Genomic DNA, 19,887 nt, shown 5'->3' with positions numbered 1-19,887 from the left:
TGTTCCTACTTCAACTGCCGACGGAGGGGGTTGGTGGGGCTCTTCCTGTTATCACCGTAGGGAAACAGGGTAACGTCCGTGCCAAGTAAGAGGGTAAGAATAGAGTCTCTCAGGCTTTCTCTCATGTGTCAGAATAAACTTATGTCTCCTGGCCCTGACTCCACTACAAAGGTTTCTTTAAATTTCAATCTACCATGAGTATAAGAGAGATTTCTTAAAGATCCATAGCATACAGGGATCTGTAGGAGTCAGTGGTCTTTAGAGGGCCTGGGACCCACAAAAATATATGCAAAGCAAGGTGTGAATGTGCATTTTTGGGATAAGAGAGCCCTAGTTTCCAAAGGCTCTATGACCTTTGAAGATTCAAAGCTTGCCCTATTCTTAGTTTGTCATATCTGAAAGGGATTGATAAAGGCCCAGGAGGTCATATAAGGCAATCTTTTAATCAACTTTGGTGCCTGTCCTCTGTCAGTATCTGCATCTTGTATGAGTCTGGCACCAAGAATGATAAAGATCAGCATGATATGTATATTTCCAAATGGCTTACAGTCAGTAAAGTGTATCTATAATGGATCAACACTTGGCTTCCCAACACTGCATCATCACTCATGAAAACGCTTGAAAGCACAGGAATAATGCTTCAGATATTGCCCCTGGGAACGTGAAATGTCTATTTCAAAACACATTATGAGGGTATGAAATTACCTGTGAGGTAATCCCAAGAGGATCAAATACATTCCCCAAGCTTGATTCACATTTTGATTCATTTGGAAAACATGAATTATTGCCTGTCTTACATTCAGTTAAATTTCACACGTACATGAATTTTCTTTTCTCCTCTTTGGGAGTAGTTCTTTTGAAATGACAGTCGTATTGAAACAGGAAGTCAGGAAGCTGGTGGAATATCCTCAGGGCAAATGCTGTGAATTCACCTGCTGGTAACTTTGATTAAGGACCCAGAATGGTCTGAATATCGCCGTCATCACAAAAGTAATTATTTAAAATGCCTAATTGCTCCTCTGGCTTGAGGAGTAAAAATACCCACGAGGCAGCCAATTCTGTGGCAGTTCGGGGATGATGTGGTTGAATGAATAAAGGAGTTGGGAAGAGGGCAGACCATGACTTTGACTCTTCAGTCCTCTGGGGCTGGGGACAGGGAATGCAGGCCGAGCCCTGCTTCAGATCTACTCTGTGACTCTGATCGCTCCCAGTGTGTTTTCACCCTCACAGCAGGAGCAAACCATGTTTTTTGTCCTGAGGTCTCATTCAGAGGAAGAAAATAATTATGGGCTAGTTTATTTCCAAAATATAAAATACAAATTACTTTACTGAGTCATAGAAAGAGTATTTATATTATATGTGTATACATGTTCATATAGATGGCATACGTATCCACATATATACATGTGCGTGTGCGCATAGATACGTATATATACATAGATCTGTTTTAATGGCTATAGGGCTGTCATGGCCCAGTTTTCAGGCTACTAACACATTCCTACCTGAGCATCTTGTAGAAGTGGCAAAATGAAAGCAGCTTTCTATTCTTTCATTCTGAAGGCTCTCTCTGATATACTGGCAAGAGAGAAGACAGAGACTCACTGGGGGTCCTGGCATGCTTGGATGGACCAGAGAATTTTATAACCTTGGAGAAGCTCAATAAAGGTGTGAGGCCCCAGATGGCACAGGGAGAATGCTGTGACTCTGTATGGAAAGGGGGGAGGGGTTGAAAGCAACTCTGTCTTCTGGCCAAACACGCGCTTCTCAGCAGAAAGCGGCTAAGTTCCCAGAGATTTATTGCTGGACAGTCCGAGTTTCCATTCTCTTTTGGCTCCAATTCTTGCTAACCAGTGTGACCATGAACAAGTTACCTGACCTCTCTGAGCCTCAGATAGGCCATCTGTTAGGTGACATAATACCTTATAGGGTTATTGTGAGTACTGACTGAGATAACGCATTTAAGACTATCATCATAGGGGCGCCTGGGTGGCGCAGTCGGTTAAGCGTCCGACTTCAGCCAGGTCACGATCTCGCGCTCCGTGAGTTCGAGCCCCGCGTCAAGCTCTGGGCTGATGGCTCGGAGCCTGGAGCCTGTTTCCGATTCTGTGTCTCCCTCTCTCTCTGCGCCTCCCCCGTTCATGCTCTGTCTCTCTCTGTCCCAAAAATAAATAAAAAACGTTGAAAAAAAAAATTAAAAAAAAAAGACTATCATCATAGAGTTGGCACATTTTAAATGTTCACTAAGCCCTAAGGGCTATACTATAGTTGTTGTTGTTATTTATTTATTTATTTATTTATTTACTTATTTATTTATTTATTTTACAGTGTTCGGTCCTAGATCTCAGTAGCCACACCATGGATCGAAAGACCTACATCCCTCCAGATGAGCATGCCCAAACTAGGTCATGTTTGTCTCTGCTAGCAGGTTCTCTATGTATATTTAAGAAGAGAGAGTGGCACCTGAGCAGCTCAGTCAGTTGAACACCCAACTCTTGATTTCAGCTCAGGTCATGATCTCACGTTTTGTGAGATTGAGCCCCATGTCAGGCTCTGCACTCACAGCATGGAGCCTGGTTAGGATTCTCTCTCTCTCTCTCTCTCTCTCTCAAAATAAATAATAAACATGTAAGAAAACAAAAGGAAGAGAAATCAGTTGAGCAGTGCTTGGTCTTCTTAGGAGCCCCAAGACTGGGCAGGACCTTCTAGGTTCTAAGGTATATGGCTCCAGCTCCCTGCCAGAGTCCCAGCCGTGCCTCCTTCCCCTTGCTTTTCTGTCCCTATGAGACTCAAATCCTAGATTTGCAGTAATCGAGCATTCCTTGGGCCAAGGGGCCCCGTAGGATAGAGAAGCCCTCTGGCCACGGTCTTCCAGGAGCTCCTGCCCTTCTCCTCTGCACCTGCAAACCAACTGGTGTGTGAAAGTACGATGCCAAGGCGGTAATGAAGAGCTGGTGGGGTTGTGCTGTCCCACTGCTCCCGGCAGCATGGTGTGTCTGGTAGGAGGAAGGAGGAACAGGAGGGATGGCTTTTAGTCCCTGAGCAGGGACCATGCCCGGAGGGGCAGAGCACAGCTTCTGTGAGCAGAGGCTGAGAGATGCTGGTCATAGCTCAGCCTGATGGCGCATCCATAGAGCAGTCCAAAATGGGAGGTGGGGAGGCCGGAGATCCAGCCTCGACTTGACTATGCTGGCAACCTGGGATTGCAAAGCATTGTATGGATGGTAGAAGTTACAAGCCTTGCTTGAAATGAACTTGGCTCTCAATTTCCTCCTTGGAGATGCAGTAAAATAACAGTAATCACACGATAAAGAATAATAATAATAATAATTATAAACACCACCTGACATCTATCGAGTACTTACTATGTGTCAAACACTTTTCCAAGGATTTTACAGGCATCATCTCATTTTGTCTTTCAACAACCCTTTTCATATCATCTCATTTTATAAACGAGAAAATTAGGGCCCAAAGAAGCTGAATAACTTGTCCAAACTTGCCCCATTAGTAAATTGGCAAAGCCAGGATTCGAACCACGTTTGTCTGACTCCAGAGATGAGAGCTCCCAACCATTACACTATCCTGCCTCTGAAGGATCTACCCTGACCCCAAGAATGTCCTCGCAAGGCGATCAACACAGTTTAACGAGAGACTCATGGGCAGAACTTATAACAATAGCTGACATTTTGGGGGCACTTACCATGTGCGAGATAATATGTGAGAACTTTGGAAACATTCTCATTTAACCCACACATCAGTCAAGCTGGTACCAGATAGGAACTTAGCCTTTGATGAAAGCCTGGAGGAGGACCGGGGGAAGATAGTGACTCGTCTGCACATCTGACTGGCACAGAAGTGGCCCTAGTCCTTAGCAACTGGGGCACCGTGGGGGTTTGCGTTTCACCTGCATCTTCCCATTGACGAATTGGGAAGGAGAAAGTGGCCTGTCTCTCCCCCATCAATGTGGGCTGTGGCCACCCCGGCACAGTGCAGTGTTATCTCTCTGCAGAAATGGGTTTTGGATTGACCAAATGCTAGTGGCTCATCATTTACAGGGCAGTTGATGCCTAAGGTTGAATAGGTCCGGGCTGGAAGCCTGGCATGAAGTACTCATCTGTACAGGGTCTACTGGGTAGCGTGCCTGGCTCTTCCTCTTCAAATATAGAGCGGACTTCTGTCTCCAGAAGTGTCAGTCTTAGAAAATGCTGCGCAGGGGGCGCCGGGCTGCCTCAGTGGGTGGAGCATGCAACTCTTGATCTTGGGGTTGTGAGTTTGAGACCTGTGTTGGGTGTAGAGATTACTTAAAAATAAAAACAATTTAGAAAGAGAGAAAGAGAGAGAGGGAGGGAGAGGGAAAGAAGGAAGGAAGGAGAAGGGAAAGGAAGAAGGAAGGAAGAGGAAGGAAGGAAGGGAAGGGAAGGAAGAAAAAGAAAAAAGAAAAGAAGAAAGAAAGGAGCTGCTGCACAGAGGGTGATTTCTTGGGTAGATGTGGAAGTCTGGGCAATCACTGGGGCACAGAGTCAAATACCATTCTCTCCAGTTGTTGTTGCTCATGAAGGGAGGGATAAGAGAATGCAGATGGAAAAACCCTCTGGGTAATCCGCATTTCATTCCACTTTGGGTTTGAAATAGAATTCACAGGTTGTGTGCTTGCGCGTGCAGGCGTGCGTGCGTGCGTGTGTGTGTGTGTGTGTGTGTGTGTGTGTGTATATGAGGTAATTACTCTTTATTTGTACCAAGCACTGCCCTAGGGGCTTTAAAGCCCCTTATCTTTTTTAATCCTCTAGCAAACTTATGCTGCAGGTACAAATGCCAGGCCTTTTTCCCAGGAGAGGGCACAGCAGTTCAGAAAAGCTAGGGGACAGCCCAAGGTCGCCACACCAGCATGATCAAAGCCTGAGCTGCAGCGGCCGGCCTCCACGGGCTCTCTTTTAAGTAGTGTTCTCAACTGGGGGTTATCTGGCCCCAGGGGATATTTTGAGAGTGGGGGCGGGTGGGGGGGGGAGGCCTGAAGGGGTTGCATCTGGCATCTAATGGCTACAGTCCAGGGATGCAGCCAACACCCTACAATGCCCAGGGCAGCCATACAACATTCCCAGCCCAGGATGTCAGTCTCAGGCAGACTTGAGAAAATCTGCTTTTCACCCAGAGCACTTGGCTGAGGATAGTTGCCGGAACCCCCCCACCTTGAGCTGGAGATGAAGAGAGGTGGGTTCTGTTCTCCACGTGCTTTTGACTTGAAAGGTGGAGTCATTCTTATTTAGGCTCTGAATTTACTTTTTCCAACCTCGGAAGAAGTTAACTATGTTCGAGAAACATCTTCAGAACTGATACTTAAAGAAGGGGAAAGGAACTGATTTTTCATTGAGGCCACGTGTACTGTGCCAGACCGGACAGCTTTAACTCCATTGGGTTATTCATCCTTCAACACAGGACATCAACATTCCCCTCCATGCCGCCTTTGAGGCCAGAGAAGAAATTGAGTTTGGAAAGGTTAGCATACTCAAGATCACATGGCCTCGGATGGGGAGTCTGGATTCTAACCCACACCTCCAAGGTTCCAAAGTCTCTACCTGTATCTACATGATACATTTTCTCAAAGAAATAATAAAAGCTATGCTGAAGGTAAACTGGGAAGCTTAAAGAGGAACATTAAATAATCCCCCTACTTTGTAATTAAAAGGATTTCTTTTTATACCCCATAAAGTAATCACCATGTACCATAGAAAGTCTATATTAGTATATGGGAGTGTGGGTGAGTTGGTTATAATAATGCTTTTTTACAATTCTCAAGACACGTTTATTATCTATTATCTCATTTGATCTTCTCAAGACTCTTGGGAGGCTGTCGGTGGGGGGCAAATGTCCTCATTTTCCACCCGAGGAACTGGGCCTCAGAGGGAATAGAACTTGGGGAAAGTCATTCAGCTATGCTAGCCCCGGGCCCTCTGTGCCCACCTCCAGGGCACTGCCCAGGCAGCATGCCATGATGGGTTGGAGACGCTGACCTTCTTCCCTCATAAGCCTGGGTGAGCTCAAGTGAACTCTGACTCAGTAAGGGTTAAGACACATAAACTCTTTTATGAGTAGTAACCATTTACTGTGCCCCGTAAAAAAAAAAAAAAAAAAAAAAAAAAAAAAAAAAAAAGGGCCCCTTTCTGTTCTGGCTGCTTTCCCTAGCAAAGGGGGTACCAGCAAGGAGCAGCAGTGCTCATGGGTAGAGGAGCCTCTTGGGGCGGGAGGGGGGCAGGTGGTAATGGGACAGCTGTGGCCGCCTTATCCTAAAGGCTTCCCTGTGGGTTGAAGGGTTCTGGATGCAGTCAGGGGATTGCAGACAGAAAAGATGCCTGTCCCAAGGAAAGGGGCCGTGGGCACTTGGTCACAAGTGGAGAACTGGCCTGCGTCGTCCTGTGGTATTTACGGGATCCCTTTTTACTAATTGCTAAGCTTTCCACATGCACAACCTCATTTGATTCTCTCAGCCCTGTGAGTTTGCGACTGTTCTCAATTTATAGGTGGGGAAAGTGAAGATCAGAAAGTTTCTGGCTAGACAGACGTGGAACTTGCTCAAAGTCCCACACAGCAGGGGACCCGGGATCTGAGCCCAACTCTCCCCAGATCTAAAGCCTGGTTGCTTAGCCCTCACATCAATCTGCCTTCTAGATTTGGGGGAAGTAAGTGGTGAACAGAAACCCTGAGCTGTCTGAGAAGTAGCTAGCTGGTGATTGGCCCAGGGCACATCTGGGTCCCACGGAACAGTCACTTTGAAACAGCCCTGCAGGCAAACCCTTGTGAAAGAATTTCAGGGAAGACTTCCCCCACCCCAGCCCTGCAGGGCCGATCCCTCCATGCAGATGGGCTGGGCCCTGAGCTTCGGCTCTTTCAGGGTTAAACAGTAACCTTTCTACTGCTTGTGGTTGAGCAAATGCTGGCGAGGAACAAGCCCAGCCTTGAGCAAACAGGAGACCTGGCCGTGCCCCTTCCCTCCCCCAGCTGCCCCTTTGGGGGCCTGCAGGTTTCTTTTGCCCTGAAGTCGCCCATTGGATTTCTTAGCTGAGGGCAACTGCTCTAGAAAGCTCAATGGGAAAAGAAGAAGAGGGCTTGCCTTCTCTGAGAGAGAGAAGCAAAGAGGTTTCTGGAAGGGGACGTAAGAATCGATTCAGTCACCTTTTTAAAATTTTTGCACAGGGAAACTGAGGCCCAAGACTGTTTCTGGTTTGGGTTACCAGGGGGGGAGTGACTCTCCTCCTCCTAACACCTGCCATATAGCCGTGTCTTAATTTGTGCCAACCGCTCCAGGTATAGAAACTCAATCTCCAGCCAGCGCACATAGTAGGTCTGGTGATCTGCGTTCTGCCTGTGAGGAAACAGGTTCCGAGAGGTCAGTGACTTGTCTGAGTTAATACTAACCGGCCGGTAAGGGGTAGAGCTTGGAATCAAGCCTGTTCCTTCTGGCTTTGAACCTCATGTATATGGTGCCGCCACACAGATCCCGGCTCTGCCCACCTCCCGGCCCCTGGTCTACTGTGGTGCTCACCATTCTCTTCTATATTTCTTTTGCTACTTTCTACTTAGGCTGGATTCAGGCCTAGTTATTTACCAAACAGCCATGATGATGTTAATAATCATCACGAATGTTCCTGTTTGGCCTAGCTTGACTCCTAGTCACAGCTCTGTCCCTGGTGCCTGGAATAGTACCCAGCCCATTGTATGGCTGGTAAATATTTGTTGAGTGAATCAATATGCGAATGAAACTTTTATGCCTCTTCCAGACCCCTCTTCTCCCCTCTGAAGCCCTACCTAGAACCGGGGGAGTAGGAGCTAAGTTGGAGGAAGGGGTTTGGGGGCTGGAAGCTCTCTACTGGAGCGATTTCAATCTGGGGGACGTTGGTGACACCCAAGGATATGATTTCCCTAAAACAGGCAGAAAATTTTCCATGAGTCGCTGCTATGAGGCTACCTCCTCTCCTCACCCCAACATTTTAGAAAGAGCAAGTTATCTTTACAGGCCCTGGGTCATGCTCAATTGCCTTCTGGAACAGGCCGCTCTTCTTTTGAGTGACTGAACCTACTTCTAGGGCTTGGGTCTAAAAGGAGGAGAGCGTCCGACTTGAGAATAGGGAATATTATAAACGCCGAAGGGGTGAGACGCATTGTTCTAAAGTGTAGAATATTTATGTTGTTTAAAAAACCCAAACAGTTCCCCATGAGAGAAAGGCTCTTCTCCTGTGTCCTTTGCTGAGAAAAGGAGACTGAGAGAGCCACCTTCGGGTCAGTTTCCAAGCCCGTGGTGTTCTTCAGGGCTCTAAAAGGAGAGAGAAAGCTCGTCAGAATTTTTACTGGGATTCCTGACATTATCATGGAGCCAAATACTGGAGGAGCTCTAAGTACCTACGTCTGAAGTTCTTTGACATGTGGACACGGGCTGTGGCAGGTATCTACACTGAGGAAACTCGGTTAGGTGTTCGAGTGCAGGGCTGCTCAGTTGTGTTGGGACTTGTGAACGTCTGATTTCAGATCCGAGGGCCTGTGCAGGTGCCGGGTCTATGCCGCCACTGGCTTGGATTTTATTGATTGCAATTTCACTTTACATGAAATCTCTTTGGCATTTTCACTTTTGTAAAAAAAAAAAAAAAAAAAATCATGGCTGCTGGCCAGACTCGCCCTGTGAGCAGGTATTGCATTTTCCTCCTGCTTCATTCCTGATCAGAGATTATTCATTTATGAATGGGTGGCTGTAAAAACTTGCCTCATGCATATGAAAGTTGAACCTGGAAATTTTTAATTGCCAGTGAGTTTTGCTTTTACTGAAAGGGCTGTGGTAACGTGCTTTGGAGGCAGTGGATAGCAGGACAAATTCTTTTTTTTTTTTTTTTTTTTAATTCCTGAATTAACTCTATGATCTGTGCTCCCAAATGACGTTTGTCCGAGAGGCACTGACCGAATGAACTGTTTGATCCCCTTACAGATCATGATTCTGGAAGGAAGTGGTGTAATGAATCTCAACCCCAGCAACAATCTCCTCCACCAGCAGCCAACCTGGACAGACAGCTACCCCACGTGCAATGGTAAGGGGACCAAGTGGGCGTCAGTGTCACGCCCCGTGGGGCTTTTTCCTCTGTTTTAATTACGCTTCGTTTCTCAACTTAATGTTTGAAAAACGCAGGTTTTATTCAGCAGGGGTGTGGGGACGAGGGGAAATGGAGCAAACTGCGTGCTGGAGGTCCCCATAGGCTCTTGGGGCTCCAGACAGAAGCCGGCTCCAGATATTCCATTGTTTCCTCCCAATATTGAAGGCAGCCTGGCAGAGTGGGTGGTAGAAGATATGCCCAAAGGGAAGCTTTTAACAGTGTTTGGCTGGGGTATCAGGATAGGATAGCAGAGAAAAGGGTGTGTGTGTGTGTGTGTGTGTGTGTGTGTGCGCGTGCGCGCGCGCGCGCGCGCTGTGTGGCAGCGTGGAACTTAAGGAAGACAGGGTTACAGCAGCTTATTCTATTTCATCTTCCGTGACCAGCCTTCGTAAGGCGAGAGATTTGTGGGACCACGTGTCTCCCTTTGGGGCTTTCATTTGGAGCCGATTGATTCGAAGAGGGAGGGCCTGCTGATGCGGCTTCCGGAGGGTTTGGGGATCAAGCCCACGGCTTACTGTAGAAGTGAACTGGATGAAGACAGTAGCTGAATCAGGCCCCAACCCCACCGTGAAGGCAGACTGCCTTGCATCAGACTGCAGCGGGTTTAAGGAGCTCCAGGCTCCTCTCCTGCCCCAAACTGGCTGCTAGTCTCCTTGCAAGAGAATCTGCTGCTCTTGCTCCTCTGGAGATGTGGAAATGTGCTGTCTGCGGCGAGCATATCCGGAGAAGCAGAACAGGAGGATAATGGAAGGCTTGTGTTCTCCAATGAGCGGTTGATCGAAGTGCAGCTCCACCCCTTTCAGTTTGGAACCCCAGTCAAACAGGGTTGGGAAGCATGGTCAGGTGACCTTCCCTCATTTGGCCACCTGTCCACAGAACTGCTGTGCTTTCCGGGCAGTGGCATTTTCTGATGCAGGCCTCAGATTCCTCGTGAGGACCTCAAAGGAGGATTCCAAATAGGGTAGGAAGTTTCTTCAGCCTGGAGAGTCTTTGGCTCTGGAGAGTCCCCAGTCTGGACCCCGGATTAGGACAGCCTTCCTCCTGTGTGCTTTGGAGAAAGCTGGGGCAGTGTTTTTAGCAGGGAATAGAACTTAGGGGCCCCAAAGAAGTCCCAGTCCCTGGTCATGATTGACAGGGGTCAGTTGAATAATAGACAAGAGTTGAACTTATGGGATTTTCAGGGATTCTCCTAAAACTTGAGGAATTGGATGAGTCCCCTGGCAGATGGGGAGAACCCATCTTTAGACAAAACTCTCTGGTTCTCCCAAGTTCTAATAGGATACAATATCAAGAACTATCCTTTATTCTAGGAGTTGGGAGAGGAAACGGAGAGGCCTGTTGTCGGGTTATTGAGAGTTATTTCTCTTATTTGTAAACTCAGAGCTATACTGTCACAGCAGAGTAATTATCTTGGGGAAAAAAAGATCAAAGACTCAGGGAGCCACAAAAATATACCTCATCCCGAAACAGCTGTTTTTGTGAGACACCAAAAAATTGGAGGGACGTGGAAAGAGCCAGTGTAAGCTCTGCATGTTTGTATATTTGGGAATATTTCTGTGTAATTAAATTTGGGGACCAGATTGTTCCAATCCTTGTCCTTGTTCCCCATCACAATTGGCTTCCCCTTCAGGGCCCCAGTGGAGGGTTTAGGGCTGCTTTTGTCTGGCCATGACGGGTAAAGAGTGAAGCACATACTATGAGTGTAGATATGACCCGTGGCAGTCACCTTCGCACCTAAATGACCTCTATCTCTTGCTGTTAATGCTTCTGGGCTCTGGAAGCAGGGGATGAATTCAGACGGGGTGAAACATTCCCCCTTCAGCCTTTCTGAGGGGTTGAGGGCTAGGCAAACAGCATTAAGGGAATCAAACCCTTGGAGCTCTTTAGCTGCTTGTCACTCAAACTGTATCCACAGACCATCGTCATCATCACCATCATCATCATCATCATCATCATCATCATCATCATCTTGTGGAAGCTTGTTAGGAATGCAGAAACTCAGGCCTCGCCCTAGATCTATGGAATTTGGATCTGCATTTGAACAACATTCCCTGGTGATTGACAATCATATTAAAGTTTGAGAAGTACTCACCTAGCATGCCTTTGAAGAAACAAATTAGAGATGGTTTTCTTGCGCTGTGCTTTCCCGTGTTGGTCCATCATTCAGTTTGTGGGAGTATCTGTGTGCCATGTTCAGTCAGACTCCCTTCACCTTGGTGGGCTACAACAGTGTTTTCCCCTTGTCCCTGCCCCTCGTTTTTCTTGGATGAGAGCTCCTCCCCTTGACCTCTGTTTTCAAGGGGACTGTAAGATCTCAGCCCTATTACCATGTCCCCAGGCACAAATTCCACCAAAGAAATAGAAAGAAACCCTCTCCATCCACCACCCCCCCCCGCCAAGGACCAGGACTTTGGGGTGACTTTGTGAGGTTCTCTTGAATGAGACAAGAGAGTCACAGATGCGGTAGGTTAGCCCACATCCAGGTCAGTGATATTGTTGCCTTTGATGAATTTTACTTCTTTACTGGTATTTAATCTAACCATCTTGTGAATGCACCTCAAACTCTTCTAGAGTCCTACGTGATTTCTTCTTCAGCAACAAATTCCACCAAAGAAATGGAGAGAGACCACCTACGATGGCCTAGTCTCTGAGTCTCTTTCGGTAGGAGATACAAAGATGAGTTAGACGGAGTCCATGACCTTGAGTTTACAATTTGCAAAGAAGGATGAGACAGAACTTAGAGATTTGTGAAGAAAAGCAGAACATGACAACAGCCATCAGGAGAAATGCCAAGCACATCTCCTGGAGACTCAGGGGACATCAAGCCCTTGCAGCAAGCTGGGGGGATTTGTGATGGCTTTTATGGGGTGGCCAGAATATGCAGGCTGGGTAGGACTTCAACAGGGAGTGATTGGCAGGATATTAACCAGGCTCAAGGAACACCTTCAGAAGTGATAGATCACTTGAAGAATAGTTACTGAAGAGCCCCAGTGCTGGACTTGTCAGTTTTGCCCTTAATTTCAGTGAATAATGGGAAGCCACTGAGGGTAGCTGAGTAGGAAAGTGACGTCATAGAGGCTGTAATAATCCATGGGGGGCAGGGGTATATCAGCACCGTTAGCAGATGGCTAGTCTGGACCACTCTGGGGAGAAGCAAAGGTATCAGAGAGAAAAGAACCTTATTCTCAGGCTTCATTGTTGGTTGAAAATGGTCTGAATTTGTGTGTGTGTGTGTGTGTGTGTGTGTGTGTGTGTGCGTGTGTGCGTAACAGAGAGGAAAAAGTGGGAGAGAGAAAGAGAAAAGAGAGGAAGGGAACTGTGTGGGTGTGGACAAGAGGCTATTAGGTTGCTGACACTGTGGCGACACTTTAGCTTTCATGGCACTTTGCAGGAGGTGGGAATGAGCTCATGATCTCAGAGTACTTCAGGTCAAGTCTGTGTGCTCACGAAGTGCCCAGGGGTAAGTGTTATACTAGGGAGGACACGAACTGGCAGGGAGGCTGACGATCAGCCCCCGCCACAACTGAGGAAAGGACTGGGTTTCTGAGAGCCTCCTCTCGCAGGGCCCGTCTTGTGCCCCAGCCCCCACGCTGCCGTCCCCTGACCGTAGCGGTGCTGACGCCTGGCAGCCGGCGGTGCATCTCGTGTCTGAGATGATGTCCGGGAAGAACCACGGGGCGCTCACGGGACCGCCTCCTGTTTTGCAGTTTCCAGCGGGTTTTTCGGAGGCCAGTGGCATGAGGTCCATCCTCAGTACTGGACCAAGTACCAGGTGTGGGAGTGGCTCCAGCACCTTCTGGACACCAACCAGCTCGATGCCAGCTGCATCCCTTTCCAGGAGTTCGACGTCAACGGCGAGCATCTCTGCAGCATGAGTTTGCAGGAGTTCACCCGGGCGGCGGGCACGGCGGGCCAGCTCCTCTACAGCAACCTGCAGCATCTCAAGTGGAATGGTGACTATCTCTTGTCTACCCCTCTGGGAGCCAGCTGCAGAGAGCAGGGACCCCTCAGCTGGCAGGGCTCCTTGTCAGGGACATCAGAGGACGGTCTCACCTCCAAATGACTGGGTCCCGAGGGAGGGACGGAGAAAGGAGGCGAGAGAATAGGCACAAAGTCTAGGGTTCCAGGTGTGTCTAATCCCATATAAACCCAAGATCATTTCATTTCTCCTTCTGGTTAATTTTTAAACTGGATATTCACAGACTCGCCATCAGAAAACCTTTTCTTCTTTCCCTCGCAAGCAGGTTTCAATAGCTTAATTCCCGATCACTTGCTTGTTAAGATCATCATGGATACTTTTTCTTTTTTTGAAACTTCTGGACCTAGGTTCTTAACATGGGACCTACGGGGGGTAAGAAGAAATGCAGAATTAGGTCTATGTTTGCGTTTTGGGGACGAGATGGCTCGCGGTATTTCAACAGATTCTTAAAAGATCTGAAACTCAAAAAAAAGGGGGAGAAGTGGGGTTAGAACTAATGGTCTGCGCACGTGTGGGATGTTTCTGCAGCGATTTCCGGAGTCAGGGCCGCCCTAGCGCCCCAGAAGTGTCTTTCTTGAAGCCTTGCCTAGAACACAGGCAGGCTACCCTTTCGCACACTGTGCATCAGTGATAGCTTATTCACACACCTTCCATACTGGCTCATCAGACACGCTAGGGCAGACAACTCACCTTGCAGAATGTCTTTGACACTGACATAAGGGTCTCCTGATAATACCAGTAAAAACCTAGCTCTTCTGAGAACCGTGGGCATCTTGGAAGGCAGTAACTTGTAGGAATTGCGAGCTGGCCTGTCCACATCAGAACGGGCATGTCTGTCTTAGCAGAACCTATGTTTGGGCAGGTAGCTGTAACTTTGGGAAGGCGTCAGTTCCAGGGCTCTGAAGCAGAGTCAGACTGTGACAGCCGTTACCAACACTGAGGAGGACCCAGGGTCTGGCCTCAAAGCTGGCAGCTGGGGTGGCCATTTTGGATGACCTCATCCAGCTCCCGGGCACTCCCTTCTTCCCAAGTACCTCACACAGACGGTTGCTCATTTTTCTTTTACTAGAACCAGACCAAACAAGGCTCTATAAATAACCCTCGGGAATCTTCAGAAGGAGCAGACTTACACTTGAAGATTTAAAAATATTTACCTCCCTACCTGCAATTAAATCCACTCCTTTAAAGCTTTGCCCTGATTGGAACCTAAGGCAGACAGGCTTGGGAGGCAGAGAGCGAAGGTGCTGCGGCCATCTTTGACCTCCTATGACTTGTCTGGTCCCACTGCATTCTGTTGGTGCCTCTGAGTGCCTGATCACCAGATTTCTTCCCTTTGTTTCCTTGTTCGCCTTTTTGTAGACATTATATTAACTTATATTCTTTGAGTGTTTATTTATACCGGACACTCTAAGTGACTTGATTCATTTAATGATCTTATGACAAAAACTAAACATTGTACCCATTTTACAGACGGGAAACCCAAAGGTCAGAGAGGTTAAAGGTATGACCTCTTCTCTTGAGATATTTAAAATCTGTCTGGAGAGGACACACATACTCAACTCATTCACGTGTGTGTGTGTGTGTGTGTGTGTGTGTGTTTATTTTTGGTATTCATTTATGTGGACATACCTCATAGATTGAATCTAATCAAATGGGTTTCATTACATTTAAGATCAAAGAAGAATCAAGCCAGTCAAAATGGTTTCTAGCCTATTTTTGTTTTCATTTTGTATCATATCTTAGTAGGGGAAAGCACCTTAGAGGCCATCTAATGACTTTATCTAGTTTAATCCCCTAAATTTACAGATGACGAAAGCAAGACCCAGAAAGGCGAAGTGCCTCGCAGCTATTAGTGGGAAAACTGGCCCGCTGACTTCTGAAGTTCTATTCCCATCATACTGGATGGCGTCCCTGTACAAGGCCAAATAATTCCATCCGATGTAGATGCCCTAGCTACTGATTTTCTGGGCCGGGACTCCAGGCTCAAGTTTGTAGGTGCTGAGAGGGAAGCGCCCTCGCATAAGCCAACAGAGGCGGACAGGTGGCAGGACTGGCATAAGGTCTTCCGAGAAGCCAGCTCTATCCTTGTTTAAGCTTTTGTGGCTTGTTTAAGTTTTGGCTCCACGTGAGCCGGCTCAGACTTTCCCAATCTGTCCTTCACAGGCCAGTGCAGCAGTGACCTGTTCCAGTCCACACACAATGTCATTGTCAAGACGGAACAAACTGGTGAGTAGCCCCAGACAAAGGGAGCCAACTCGGTAGTCAAAGCCCCGGGGGAGGACAGTTGGAGGGAGTCAGGAGAGCGTGGGAGCAGACGGATCCAGTGTGATGGCAGGAAACCCAAGGATGCCTCTTCCCTGGCCACCTCCAGCGGGCCACTCCACCATGAACCTCGTTCTTTGCCTTTGGGACCAGTGACTGCCATCTATTTCTGATCTAGACTGGTGCTGCCCACACTTCTCTGCTTCCCACTACTGGTCAAGGCACCATGCAGGCTCTGGTCCAAGGGCAAGGAAAAATGCAGAGCCTAGGTGGGCCTCCTTCTTGTAGGAAGAGAGTCAGGGAACTGGGCTGAGCCGAGTTAGAAGAAGCAAGGGGAGAGAAGAGACAAAGGCCAGTGTCTCCTCCCCGCTCCTCTTTAGATGGGGGTATATTTCACAAAAAGGAGGAACATACAGACGTGCTCTTGTAGACACTGTAGCTTCTGGAAGGCCCTGGGGGGACATCTAAGAGCAGCTGCAGAACTCAACTCCTGCCTCAGGTGCATTTTTAGACAAAAGACACTATTCTAGGCTCTGAGTAGGCTATGCAATTTCATAGTATCTACATTTACTTTTGTTCTTCCCCTGACCAGTCAACCCTCCTTTCTCTGTCCCACATCTTTCTCCTGGGGACTTTCTGCCGGTCTGTAGGACTTGCAGAGGGCAGGCAGGAGCTGCCTTGAGAAACTGCGCCCCAGGGCCTGGCACCAATCAGATCTCCTTGCATATTGGCCTTTGGCCTATGACCTCTCCATCTAGGGAGACCTATGCAAGTCCCCCAAAGTCTACTGGCCACGATAAAATCGTGCGGCTGCCGCTCCTCCAGGGTCACTCCCTACAGGCATGTCAGTGAGATTGTGGGACAAGTTTGCCACAGGCCTCCCTGAGGGTTGCACGCTAGTCACGGAGGACAGGATTTGACCTGGGGTGGTTTGTGAGTCCCTAGGGGCTGAAATTGACCCCACACGTTATTTGCTCTCTTTATTTGAGGCTAGTCTCCCATTAGTAAAGAGAAAACAATAGCTGCTAAGCATGTTAATTAGGTTTTCCTAGCCTTGCCCTCCCCTGCTCCCCCAGAGACCAGCGCTTGGGTTCCCCAGATGGTCTGTGCTTCTGGGTCTGATTGCCCTAGAGGCAGACACTGGACTTGTCCCAGAGGCTGGGGTTCCGCCCCTACTCCCACCAGGACCTGACAGCCCCACTGGAGGAGCCAGCTGGTATTGGAGAGGGCCCAAATAACTTGATAATTCCTCCTTGACCATCCAGACATTCTTGTGTTGCCAGTTCAGAAAAGCTAAGCCAAAGGGTGGAGAAGAAGGTCCACCCTAGGAGGAGGGGAGAAGAGGCTCAAGAGGGGACAACACCCCCCAAAACTTTTCGGTTCAATTTGTTTTCAGAGACAACAACAGGTGTATGAGGTGACCCAACAAGGAGAGAGGGTGTGACTCCAGGAGACTGGGCTTGGGGTGGCCAAACACGTAGCTATTAGCTAAAATACCAGCTAAATCCCTATGGCGTAAACAGGAGGACTTAGCCAGTGAGTCAGGTTTTATGCCATCTATGCTATAAAAACAAAATGAAACTCGGCCAGTGGCTTACCACCCTGACCCTGAAATTCAGAACCCAGACAGGAGGGGAGCTGAGGGCAGCCTCCATCGGTGAAGAGGGAAAAGCAGGACGTTCCTGGTGGGGACAAGGTGAGAGCTCCTGCCAGGTCTCACAGCTCTTGGCCGGGAAAGAAAATGCTTCTGTTGGCGATCAGCCCAGACGTGGGGGTTGTGTAGGAGTTGGGCTCCATTTGGGGTAGGTGGGCGGGAGTTTCCTTCAAATCTGAAATCTGAAGAGTCAGACATGCTTACCCAGCACACTGCAGGGGTGGGGGTGGGGGGAAGAAGCACGCTTCTTTTCCAAGATGAGGGGATGGGGCCTCACTCTCCAAAGTTGTTTGCTTGATTAGGTGACACGCTCTTCTCCTTCTCTATTTTGTTTTGAGAATTTTATGTTGCCCCTTAAGATAATTGGAGAAATCCTGGGGGGAGGGAGCTGTCATCCAACTGGAGGGGGACTTCCAGAATTTCAGCCACAAAGACACCGTGATAAGACTAGCTAGACTTCCTGCAAGGAAACATTAATTCTCCCAGGAAGAGATTTCTAGGAAAAGACGCTCATTAATTAGGAATTATTTGTCGCCAACAATTTCTTTTCCTAATGTGAATTTTATCTAGTAGAATGCAAGACAATGCCAGGCTCCCGAGCCCAGCCCCTGCCACGTGCGGACTGGGAAAATTCCCAGGAAGCCAAAGCGATGGTCTGGGACCGGGTCTCACTGCGGTAACTTGTCTCATGTCCCCAAAGAGGCAGCAGGTATAGAACATCTGGCTGGGGCCGTGATAAAGCCCATTTCCCCCAGGACCCTGGAAGAAAAGTGAGTTACATGTGGCAGAAACAGAATCTTACCCTTTCTCTGTGAGGACCACCCACTATGTCCCGCCCCTCTCTGAGGAGCAGGGAGTTAGAAAAGGCAAACTCATCACCCAGGGGAAGATGCTTGCTGACCATTCCCATTTTCCGTCTTTTGTAGACCCTTCCGTCATGAACACCTGGAAAGAAGAAAACTATTTATATGACACCAGCTATGGTAGCACAGTAGGTAACTAACTCCCTGACACTTAAAGGCCTTTGACATTTTTACCCTGTTTTCTAACAGCCACGAAGTTACATTGTAAGGTGGGGGCGCCTGATGTCCTTTGTCTTTTCATTGCCGCAGATCTGTTGGACAGCAAGACTTTCTGCCGGGCCCAGATCTCCATGACAACCACCGGTCACCTTCCTGTCGGTAAGTTGTCCTGACCTCAGGGCCCAAGTGTGCCACCTGCAAGTCCTTACTGAGAATGAATGAGAATCACCCACATCCTAGGTTTCCACTTTGCTGGATGGAGTCTTTCTCGTTAAAAGACTAGGAAAGGAAAAGACTTGCTCTTTTGAAGAGGCTTGCTTGCCAGCCAATATTTGTACCTCGAAAATGACCACCAGGGAAGCCTCTAGGAAAAGTGTTTGTCTCCTGTGAAACCAAGTCACCCTCTCGTGACAACAAAAACCTCTCTTTTCAACACGGACTTGCTCTTGGGAAACTATCTGATAAAACTATTCAGACTTGGGCATAGTTATGGGGGAAGAAGGCCATATCTAATTTTCAACAAACTATATCTGACTTTAGGGGAAGGATATCTAAAAGTGGCCTTCAGAGATCAGCGAACCTTTGCTGATGGTCTCTGAGTAGAAGGGTGGCAGTTGGACATTTCTAGAACCCTGGTTTTCACAGGTCAGTTTTTAAGTCTGCCCCTGATGGCTCAGATTAGTCAGACCACCTGCACTTTATATGAACTACGTTCACATTAGTTGTGTTTGCTTAAAATTGGATGCAACTGGGGGGCTACCCTTAGCTCTCGGTCAAGGTTCCACGGAGGGGGTTGGTTTGTTGGGAGTCTGGAGAGGCGCTTTCAGATTCTCTCTCCCTCCCCTCACAAACAGGGACATTGGCAGGTGCCATGTGAGAACTGGGGAGGTGAACAGAGGGTTCCATGTTGTCCCTTGACCTGGGTACGAACCCGTAGCTCTGCTTGGGTCTGTGAGGTTCGGAGCTTAGACTTGTCATGAGTCAATTGCTCTTTTGCTGGAATTGAATTCGGGGCATCTTAAGAATTGGGATTTAAATGAAGAACTTGGAATCAAATGGCCTCTCCTCCCCTGACCTCCCCCTCCTTTTTTTTTTTTTTTTTTTGCTTTTGTTCACTGTGTTTGAGAACTGAAGTAACAAGATTTCAGGTTCTGTTTTCGGGTCAAACCCCTTGAATGAAACAGAGCTGGGAGCCGGCGTAAATGCATCTGGAACTGAAGTGAAGAATGAAGGCCAATTCGTTTCCCTACTTCCCCCTCCCCTGATGGCCCAGAGTGTTTGTTATGTGTCACCGGAAGGATTTGTGTAACTTAGGAAATAGATCAGACACTGGAAAGGCTCTGCAGTGGGTTCGCCATTCTGGGGGAACAGAAACAATTGGGGGGAAATTTCTGCAGCAGTCATTGCCACCCAGTCCAGACCCAGGATTTCAGAGCTGAGGAAACCATCCGGTCGCACTCTGACTCCCTCTCACGCTTTGCAAGGTGGCGCCTCCTGCGTCCTTCTGGTTGGGTCTCTGGCTTATGGCGAAAGACGGCAGCTGAGAATAAACTTGCACAAACCACTTCCTAAGCTCAGAGGTTGTTAGGTCTTCGGGCACCTGGGATACATAAAAGCCATGTCACAGCTCCCCTGCCCTCACGGCCTGTCCAGGCTTCTCTCTTCTGTCTCCTGCCTTATCTTCTAGAGTCTCAGAACCAATAGGGGCCCTTTCTGCTTTCACATTTGCAGTAACCGGGAACTCACTGTCCCCTTATCCCACCTTTGAATCATCCTGAAAAATGGACTTTGCAGATCTGCACACCTTTGCCTCCATTGATCCTGGATTCCCCCGTCCACTGT

General features: G+C 48.2%; 1 protein-coding gene across 4 annotated transcripts in view; it reads left to right on the top strand.

Moving 5' to 3' along the window:
* EHF (ETS homologous factor) overlaps nt 1-19,887 on the top strand; it is a 41,110-nt gene that overhangs the window by 11,813 nt on the left and 9,410 nt on the right. For all 4 annotated transcript variants that reach the window (XM_086677701.1, XM_086677702.1, XM_086677700.1 and 1 more), the window contains exons 2-6: nt 8,966-9,065; nt 12,836-13,081; nt 15,271-15,333; nt 17,950-18,018; nt 18,136-18,204. In XM_086677701.1, the coding sequence (XP_086533827.1) occupies nt 8,969-9,065; nt 12,836-13,081; nt 15,271-15,333; nt 17,950-18,018; nt 18,136-18,204 (544 nt within the window). In that variant the 5' untranslated portion in view covers nt 8,966-8,968. The remainder of the gene's footprint in view (nt 1-8,965; nt 9,066-12,835; nt 13,082-15,270; nt 15,334-17,949; nt 18,019-18,135; nt 18,205-19,887) is intronic.

This window comes from Puma concolor, chromosome D1 (genome assembly GCF_028749965.1).
Source record: "Puma concolor isolate L17-30 chromosome D1, mPumCon1.1.hap2, whole genome shotgun sequence".
Taxonomy (NCBI): Eukaryota; Metazoa; Chordata; class Mammalia; order Carnivora; family Felidae; genus Puma; species Puma concolor.
Note: the sequence above shows the minus strand (reverse complement) of the source record. Positions and strands in the feature narration are given on the sequence as shown.